The sequence below is a fragment of the Protopterus annectens genome, chromosome 2.part1, assembly GCF_019279795.1.
Source record: "Protopterus annectens isolate FY-2018-M chromosome 2.part1, PAN1.0, whole genome shotgun sequence".
Lineage (NCBI taxonomy): Eukaryota > Metazoa > Chordata > Ceratodontiformes > Protopteridae > Protopterus > Protopterus annectens.
Window position 1 is genome coordinate 1528032200 of NC_056729.1, and position 10330 is coordinate 1528042529.

A 10330-nucleotide genomic window follows, 5' to 3' on the forward strand; every position below is an offset into this window, starting at 1 on the left:
ACATAGATGAATTTGTGAAACTGTACTGCATTGCAAATGGGGTGGATGATGCACTCCTTTCTGGTGAAGAAGATTGTCATCCATTCCCTACTGCAGTATTACCAGCTTATTGTTCTTGTGTAAGATAAGTAAATTATTCAAAAAGGGCAACTATGACATTATTTGTTGATTACATGACATTTAATTTTTGGCTAGCAGCAACCGCTTCATTAGTTACAGATCGCTTTAATGTGGAATTATTTACAGGACGTTTACTGCTTCAGAAATTGTGCGTATGTACTGATACTGGTGGACTGTAGAAGCCTGACTACACTTGTGATGGAAATATTCAGAATTGGGCAGTATTGTCATTATTGGTGCATGCATTTTGTTGCACTGTTTTCAGGAAAAATGTTTGAAACAGTAAATATAAAACACCCACTAAAACTGGACTGCATTGTACAAGGAATATAATTATATACAATCAGGAAGGTGTATTCAACAACATGTGCATTTCTCGTGTGCAAAGGGTCTGAGAATTTTAAAATATCACTAACTGAAAGTGAAACTTAGACTGCCACTGGCTACATGTGTTATCTTTGAATGTCTGTTTCAGTGCTGTTGCAATGTCCAGATTCTGACTGCAAGCAAGGTCGAAGTGTGTGTGTGTGTGTGTGTGTGTGTGTGTGTGTGTGTGTGTCCGCAAGGGGGCAAGTGTGTGTGTGTGTGTGTGTGTGTGTGTGTGTGTGTGTGTGTGTGTGTGTGTCCGCAAGTGTGTGCGTGTGTGTGTGACTGCAAGCAAGGGGGCAATAGTGTGCATGTGTGTGTGACTGCAAGCAAGGGGGCAAGAATGCGTGTGTGACTACAAGCAAGGGGGCAAGAATGCGTATGTGACTACAAGCAAGGGGGCAAGAATGCGTATGTGACTACAAGCAAGGGGGCAAGAATGCGTGTGTGACTACAAGCAAGGGGGCAAGAATGCGTGTGTGACTACAAGCAAGGGGGCAAGAATGCGTGTGTGACTACAAGCAAGGGGGCAAGAATGCGTGTGTGACTACAAGCCAGGGGGCAAGAATGCGTGTGACTACAAGCAAGGGGGCAAGAATGCGTGTGTGACTACAAGCAAGGGGGCAAGAGTGTGTGTGTGTGTGTGACTACAAGCAAGGGGGCAAAAGTGTGTGTGTGTGCGTGACTACAAGCAAGGGGGCAAGAGTGTGTGTGTGTGACTGCAAGCAAGGGGGCAAGAGTGTGTGTGTGTGACTGCAAGCAAGGGGGCAAGAGTGTGTGTGTGTGTGACTGCAAGCAAGGGGGCAAGAGTGTGTGTGTGTGTGTGACTGCAAGCAAGGGGGCAAGAGAGTGTGTGTGTGTGACGGCAAGCAAGGGGGCAAGAGTGTGTGTGTGTGTGTGTGTGACTGCAAGCAAGGCTTCTTATTTTTGGATTGTTAGTCTCAATTTTTGAGTTTTTCAGTCAAACTCTTTCGGAATAAAGTCACTAAATGAGACACTGAGTTTCAGCCTTCATAACCTTCATAAAAATGCATGCTAAAGCAAGACCTGTTATTCGATCAGCTCTCTCAGTTTATACAAGATCAATTTTTTGTACTGTTTTGATGTCCCCCCACATATATTCTGCCTTGTCCAGATTTCCTGCATTAACAGGTTGCTAGGTACATGCAAATACATTGCTTTTTTAGAATTAGGCATATCCCAACCTCTCAACTGTCCCTGAACTTGGCTCAAAATGTTGCTCTTCCCCTAATAATCCCTCCCCAGAAATTGCTATTTCGGAAGAAAACATGGAGGGTTTACCATTAACTGTAATAATCCAGTTAGGGATAACTTTCATTTCATAAATGCATGTTTTTTTTTTATTTTGTCAGATGCTCAAGTTAGTAGTACTAATATTAAAAGGAGCCCCTTCTTTGACAGGTTACCAGCTGTATTGTGTGGCTATTATCTTTTTGAATCAAATTTTTTTTTTTGGGACAATTGCTGCCAAATCATTAGAGACTGAAGAATGAAATCAATGACAGACATTTAAGTTTCAGATTTCATACCCTTTTGAAAATTCATACTAATGCAAGACCTACTATTTCATAATCTTTCCTAATTTGATAGGAGCAATAATCCTACTTCTATTTATTTATTTTATTTATATTTGTTGACCGGGAGTGTCAGACTGGACGTAGGTCTATTTTCAGCGCAAGCCCAGGGAGAAAAGCTCCACAGTAAAATAGACAGTAGTTACATTGGATTATAATGATTAACAATTTAACATAGCACTTACTTACAACATATTTACAGATGAAGAACATAGTACATCAATAGACAAACAGAATCTTTATCTGCGAAGTACATAACAGACATTAACAAATGTTACAATGAGAACTTCCTGCTGTATAATTAAGTACTAGGCTTATGTGCATCTGAGCTTGCTATAATCAAGGTAGTTAGTGGAGTGGAAAGAAAGGTAGTGGTTGGATGGGGTGGATGATATTAGACTGGGAGTTGCAAGGGCATAGCCAGCATGTTTTTAGTTGCGCTTTTAATAAAGTTTTGAAGTGGGTGCATGATGGTACAGAGGTAATTGTGGGTGGGAGTGAGTTCCATAATTTGGCTATGGCACAAGAGAATAGTGCTTCACCAGCAGAGTTATTGGCTTTAGTGATCTGCAAGTGATTTTTGTTGGTGGATCTTAGTGGTCTGGTGGTGCGATTAGGGTTGGAGTAAATTCTGGAGAGATGGGACATTTAGTGGATGGTTTACTAGTTTGTGGGCGAGTGAGAGTTGATACCACTGAAGCAGGTGAGGGAATTCAAGCCAGCCCAGTTCAACAAGTGAGAGACAGTGGTGACTACAGTAGGATGCCCCTGTGGCGAATTTGGCGATTTTTGTTGTAGCAGGTCTCTAGCTTGTTAAGACCACATTGCCTTAGGTTGGTATATATTGGAGAGGCATAAAGTAGGGTGGAGATAAGGTGGGAATTTGCTATTGAAATCTTTGCTGCTTTGGTGAGAAATTGCTCTTTTCTGTATAATGCTCCTAGTTTTTTGTGGACTTTTTTTATGGTCATGGATATGTGAATGTCAAATATTAGTTTATTTTCTGTTTCCACTCCTAGCAATTTGGTGTGTTCAGTTGGGTATATAGTGGTGTTGTCTTTTGCTGTGATGTTAAAGTGAGGGTTGTTTTGAGTATGTTTGGTGTGTTGGAAGATGAGTAGTTTAGTTTTGTTTGGGTTGAGTATTAATTGGGCATCGGATAACCATGTTTCAACAGAGGAAAAGGCTTCCTGTGTGACTTTTTGCAATTTCGGTAGGGACTGGGCTAAGCAGATGATGGTTGAGTCATCTGCATATTGTATTAGTGTGCCATGTTTGGTGGCAGAGGCTAGATTATTGGTGTAAACAGAGAAGAGTAGGGGTCCAAGGATGGATCCTTGGGGAACCCCTATGGAGACAGGTAGTTGGGGAGATGTCATTCTGCCATACAACGGATTGTTGGCGGTCAGACAGGTAAATCTGAAACCAGTTGGTGACTGATTGTGAGAAGGACAGGTTATTGAGGACAGAGATAAGTTGTTTGTGTGGGACCATGTCAATTGCTTTAGATAGGTCTAGGAAAGTAGCAGAGGAGAGATAGCCATTGTTTTTATGCTGAAGGATAGTGTTAGTGAAGGAGAGTAAGGCAGTGGTGGTACTATGGTTTGGTCAGAAACCATGCTGAGTACTGGAAAGGAGGTTGTTAGTAAGAAGGTAGTCTGAGACCGGAGAGTGTATGTGTCTCTCTAGTATTTTGGAGAGTGGAGCGAGAATAGCTACGGGGCAGTAATTGGTTGGGGTGGATGTCTCCACTTAGGGCTAGTTTTGATATGCATGAGATTATTAGTTCTCTCAGTTTTTGAATGTGTTTGTTTATAAGGGAAACTTTATGATTGTGCTCTGTGGGTACTAGGTATGGTGGGAGGGTTACTATGTTAAGTTGTAGGGCTGCTTTATGTTTGAGTAATATAGTTGGTAGAATATGTGGGGGGTGCATAGGGATGGTTCTTGAGCTAGTGGGAGGGGAGTTGAGTGTGGGTGAGACATGAGTGATGGTGTGAGTAGTAGTACAGTGGTAGTGGTTGAGTGGGGGAATGATGGAGCTTTAGTAGGATGTAAGATATGCAAGGAGAGTGCATGCAGTGAGCATAGGTAAGGTATGCTGGTACATGTGAGGTCATTGTTCCCCTGTACTCTTCACTTATCAGACCAATGATTGAGTACAATGCCCCATTCGGAATGTATCTTACCCGACACCTGCAGCAATTGGAAAGACCCCAAAAGTTCCTCACCAAAAGGATAAAGGGGCTCAAAAATAAGCCATATGCTGCCCGACTGAAGAAACTCCAGCTCTATTCAGTCGCATACAGTCTGCTCAGACGTGACCTGTGCCTGACATACAAGGCCATGTCCAACCCGGAATTAATGGACATGCTCCACCTCAAAAAGTCCAAATCCACCAGAGCCACAAGAGCAAGAGACTTAAACCTCAACACGGATATAAATAGGACGTGCTGGAGGGACAGATTCATCACCCAGAGACTCCTTATGCTGTGGAACAGAATCCCGGTCCATGTGAGACAGAGCACCTCACTGGCTCTGTTCAAGAGGAATCTTGACCAGTGGATGGGAGATCGTAGGTTTACCCCGGGGATCATCTCTGTATCACTGCTGGACAGAGGCACGGCAAACTAATGGGTATAGTATTCTTCAACCTAAGGGGTGGTGAAAGCCACACAACTCTGGCTAGACTTATAAATGCCCTAGGGCAGATAAGCCTAGTATGAACCTATGTTAGTTGAGGAGGTGTGACAGTAGTGGGAAGATGGAGGAGGTAGTGTTGGGTTAGCGCTGTGGTTGACTATTGGAAAGATGGGAGGGGTTTTGAGTCCAATAAAGGTGGGACCACCTGGGGCGGGAGGGAATAGGGGGCAGGGTGGGGAGTAAAGCGGGTAGAGACCCTGTTAGTTGCTCGTATGAGGGGGCTGGAAACAATCACAAAGCAAAGGCAAGTATGTGTTAAGAAACAATCACAGTTGACCAAGGACTGCTCTGAAACAATAAGTCCTTTCTTAATTTCTCAGATGGAAAAACAGGATAACCTTGTATCAGTAGGCTACTGTGGTCATAGTTTAAATTTACAAACACACAGTATTGATGAGTTATGGCGGATACTATTTGCTAACAGAAGGGAATAAGAGAAAGTGGAATGTGTGTGTGTGTGTGTGTGTGTGTGTGTGTGTGGTGGGGGGGCTGCTTACAAGCCAAAGCAGAGTGCTCTCCAGGGGAAAATTAATATTGGCTCAAACAGGTAGACACATACTCAAAGTTAACTGTAGCGTTTGCAGACAGTTCAGACCTGGACTGCGCTTTTCCATTTGTGCCTTTGTCCCACTTCTATGTATGGCTTTGTCCTAATTTCTTGCGCTGAGGTTCATAGGTATTTCAGGATCAATTTATCCTTGCTTTTGAACCAGATTTCTCTGCTTGGTTAGTACACTGCTATAATATGTAAAAATAAAATCTAAATCATTGTAGAAGTAAAGCAGTGTGTGTGTCTGCGTGTGTGTGTATGCACTACCATAGTTTTTTTTAAATATTGACTCAAAAAAGCATGTGGGTGCTGTCATGCAAGTCTAAAATATTTCAAGTTTATAGTGCATCGTTTGTTAGCTATTTAAACAGGAAGGGAAAATAAGTGGCAGATTGCTTTGCAAAGCAGGGATTATTGCCAGTGCTATGTAGCTTGGTTTTAAATTTGACAGGAGTAGTGCAACAAAAAATGTCTCCCACTGTAAGGAGGAAAAGGCTGACAAGCAAACAGTACATTACTCTGGTCACCTGCTGTGACGAGCTGTCAATCACATGCAGATAATTGGTCAAATTACCCTTGGCTCTTTGACAGCTAGGGAAGGTAGGTGTGAAGTGGAAGGGGAGATTCCTTGAAGAGCTAGACTTCAGCCTTCACAAAAGAAAGCAATTTAGCATTTCTAAGATGAAAGAGCTACAAAATGCACCTTTCAGTTCTGTTCTGTAGCATTTGCACTGCTTGTGTTTTAAGTGGTCATTGAAAAAGGATAACATTTTGGGATACTTAGAGGCAGAGTAAACAGTCTGAATTTTTTCAATATGCCAGACACCATGTGGTCAGTCAGAAATTGCATCTAAAAATATCTAAAAAGCTCAAAATAGTCTCAGAGTGCTATTAAAATGTAGGAAACATCAAACCATGATGAAATTAATATGTTTTTTTGAGTCTGAGGGCGCGGTTGTCCTTTAACCGAGACATTGGGAACCTCCAAACATTGAACTCGACCCAGTTTGGTTTTAAGGGCAGATCATGCCTCCTAAACCTGATGGACTTCTTTGAGACAGTTACCAAGGCTCTAGACGAGGGAAAGGAGGTCCACACAGCCTACCTAGACCGTGCAAAGACCGCGTAGTCCCCTAAATACAGAAAATGTAATAAGGGATCTGGGGACAGAAGTAGATAGTAACCTCTCCTTTGATAATCATACTGCCAAGGTGGTTAGAAAATCCTTTTATGTGGCCCACCTAATCACAAAAGGGTTTGCACCTAGAACAAAAGGTTATTGTGCCCCTCTACTCATCAGGCCCATCATAGAGTACAACACCCCATTTGGGATGTACCTTACAAGACACCTGCAACAGCTGGAAAGACCACAGAAGAACCTCACCAAGAGGATTACTAGCCTCAAAACAGATGCCCTATGCAGACTGACTGAAGAAACGCCAGCTGTACTCGGGTGCATACCGCTTACTCAGAGGTGATCTCTGCCTGACAGGCCATGTCCAAACCAGAACTGTTGGACATGCTCCACCTAACCCCCCCCCCCCCCCCCGAGAGCCACATGCTCTAGGGATCTAAACTTCACCACAACGATAAATAGGACGTGCTGTATGGATATATTCCTGTCCCAGAAACTCCCCCATGCTTTGGAACAGGATTCCAACCTACATTAGGCAGAGCCCCTATCTAACACTCTTCAAGAGAAACCTTTTAGAGTGGATGGGAAACAGAAAATTTACCCCCAGGGATCACTGCAGTGGCTCTGCTACACAGAGGCACAGGGAACTTATCTAAGGGGGTGACGATAGCCAACGCATTCTGGCTAGGCTTATAGAAGCACTTGGGCAGATAGCCTAGTACTAACCTATGAACCTATAATATTTTGTGAAGGGACAGAAACAAGTCAGTTTTATACAAATTACCTTTTACTTTAGTAAAATATTGAAATTTGGTCTTTTGAACTGGTTGTGGATATAAATTATCCTAGAAAACCATGGACATTTGAAAAGGTGGCAAATTCATTATTTTACACCCTGTTGGTAAACATAAATGAAATAGGTGTAAAAAAGATTTTATGTTAGGTGGAGCTGTTCTACAATTATAGTTTTTCCTGGAGTGTTATAGAAATAGCCAAAACACGAGGAACAGTCTATTCTTGTGATTCTTCTGGGGAAAAAAAAAAGTCAAAATATGGCACTTGGTGCATTCATTCTTGTGGGGAAAAGATTTTAACCTCAAAACTAACTAGAACACAAATGAAATGTAATACGAGATTTTGGACTAAAGTTGTATAGATGTCAGACCTTCGTCCTTTTAACTCAAAGATGCTGCTAGGCATACTCACTCTACTCAGGCAAGTACATTTTTTCACATCTCAATATATAGCATTACATAACTGGAACTGCCTGATCTATTGTTTACTGCATAGTCCTATATGAAGCATGCTTTCCATAAGAAGAATATAAAATATACCTCTAAAGTAACATCTGTATGGTTAAAAGTGGCAACAGATGTGTAAATAAAATGTACTGCACTTTCAGATGTTGCTTGGTGCACTTCAGCAAAGGATACATTAAATAAGGGGATGGTGGGGGGGGGGAGCATAAGTATTGCAGTCCTCCCCAAAAAAACATACCTCTCGATCTCTTACAACAAAAAATCTAGACAAAGCCATAAATAACTGTGGGACCACAATTTTTTGAGACACAGATCAAAAATATGAGGCAAAAATCTGGTGGCAGCCCTGCAAACAAGAACATACTACCTCTGAGTCAGAGGACGTCCAATGCGCACTGCGAAATTCTGGGCAAAAAGTGGTTTCGATTTTACTGAAATGAATTGACTTAAAGCTTAAATTGAGAAAGATCGCCCCCAGATGCACAGTAGCAAAACCTGAACAAGCCCAAGCCCCATCATCCGTAATACCCCTAGCCCAGCACGGTGCTCTTTGAATACTCATCGACTGTCCGTCACTATACATAATTTGCACGGAAAAAAAAGTGATGCTATAAAATGAATTGCAATCAACATAATTTCACTGGTATGTAGTTTTGAAAATGTAAATGAGGTGATGCAGCCGTACACCCAGATCATCATGTTTCGGAACAGACTTGTAAATATCTTGTACAAAATATAGTGTTGTCGCCTCACAGTCACAGCAAGAGATTCCTACGTTCGATTCTCGGCCGTAGTGCCTTCTGTGCAGTGTCTGCCATATCCTACACTGTTCGTTTGGGTTTCCACTGGGTGCTCCCGTTCACTCCAGCTTTCTAAAGACATGCAGCAGTAGGTGGACTGGACACTCTAAACTGACCCGAGTGCGTCACGTGGTGTTGAAAGAGCGGCAGCTGTAGATTGCTGTTTGTCTTTCGGCTTTTCACGGTTAGGGGTCGCCACAGCTGAACTCCGGTCCGCTAATGATTGGCAGTTGTTTTTTATGGTGTCGAGTTGCCAGCCCGACGCCCAACCTTCAACGAAGGCACGCCCATTCACCCATGTCTTTCAAACGCCCACTCAACCGCGGGGAGGGCATGCACACTTCACACAGAAAGGCACTCCCACCCCAAGAATCGAACAGGAGAACCTCTTGCTGTGAGGTAACAACGCTACCGCCTGTAGATGATTGTCACTATTGAAAGGACACCCCGACACAGTGTGCAAAAAATGGGAAAAGGGATACAGATGTGTTACTATACTTGAAATAACCCTTTACGGTGCAGACTACTAATATACTGTCATCGTATTTAAAGTAAACAAACAACAACAACCAAGGATCAAATCATTATTTATGTACAGGACAATAGTGGACCGGTTGCCAGGAAAAGTACAGTTTTGTACCTTCCATAAATGTAGATGTTCGAGGATCTCCATTGCTGCAGTCCAATTTGTCAGGACTGCAGCAATGGGAAACGACGAACATCGTGGCCACCAGCTTGTTTATCAGATGTAGTTCACGGTCAATTTTTTGTACCCACCCTGAGCAGACAGAACCTAGAAGATTACAGATCAGATTGATTATTGCCCAAATTCTGCATAGGTTATCAGTCTTAAGTTAACAACAACGGCAGTGGAAAAGTAAAACTACCAGCGACTCAATGGTGTACAGATAAAAATGGAGAATTTAAACGTTTTCGCTTACCATTACTGCCACGCCAGCGTTTTTCTCAATGTCACGTAAAGCCATGTTTATAATTAATATTATAAATAAAATCAAGTCTTTCCAACGCATAAACTATTAATGATGCAGCTACATAGTCAGTAATTTGCCATTCTTTTTAACAAAGCGTCATTAAAAGAACTTTGCCGCAGCCCCGCTCCCAACTTCCAAACAACCAAAACAAGTCAGCCATTTCGACTTGCGCTTCTTGTGTAGTCGGATCTAGTCACATCAGCTCTTCGCTACCATTTCTTTCTCCAAGTACCACATTCCGTTCCTGCTGGCCTCGAACAAAGAAACAAGATACAGGTTTTCTTTCTGTTTCTAAAACATAAACACAAAACACACACACTTAAAAAAACAACATTGCAGCAATAACTTTCATTTCCTTATTTCGGAAAAGCTCGCCCTTACGGTCCCGGCTGAAGGGCCCTTGTTTATGTCATGGGGCGGGGCTACTCATTCCACTCTGCTTTGCTTTCTTTCACTCACAGGCTAATACGGAGTTGCGAGAAAAGGTAAATAAGGTAAATCTATCGCTTATATATATATATATATATATATATATATATATATATATATATATATATATAAAGGTACCATTACATTTTTTGTATATACGACAGAAAGTTGGAGTTGCGAGAAAAGTAAATGTTATGTATTTTATTTATCGAACCATTTAATCTAAATAAGATTAAATTCGTTGATCCTTTTCATCTAAATAAGAAACGATTATCCTGTTCATTTACTTCTCAACCTCACGAAACAAAGCCATAAAACTGGGACAAAGGCCCCAAAACAGGGCCAGTTTTTAAATATTACTCTCACAAACTTAGAAATTTA

The 10330-nt window shown here is 41.9% G+C and overlaps 1 protein-coding gene across 2 annotated transcripts in view; it reads right to left on the minus strand.

Annotated features, from left to right (window-relative positions):
- The window catches only part of LOC122794522 (tumor necrosis factor receptor superfamily member 14-like), a 430726-nt gene extending 420807 nt beyond the window's left edge, over positions 1-9919 (minus strand). For both annotated transcript variants that reach the window (XM_044062984.1, XM_044062985.1), the window contains exon 1: positions 9470-9919. In XM_044062984.1, coding sequence (XP_043918919.1) covers positions 9470-9559 — 90 coding nt within the window. In that variant the 5' untranslated portion in view covers positions 9560-9919. The remainder of the gene's footprint in view (positions 1-9469) is intronic.
- Between the last annotated feature and the right edge of the window lie 411 nt (positions 9920-10330).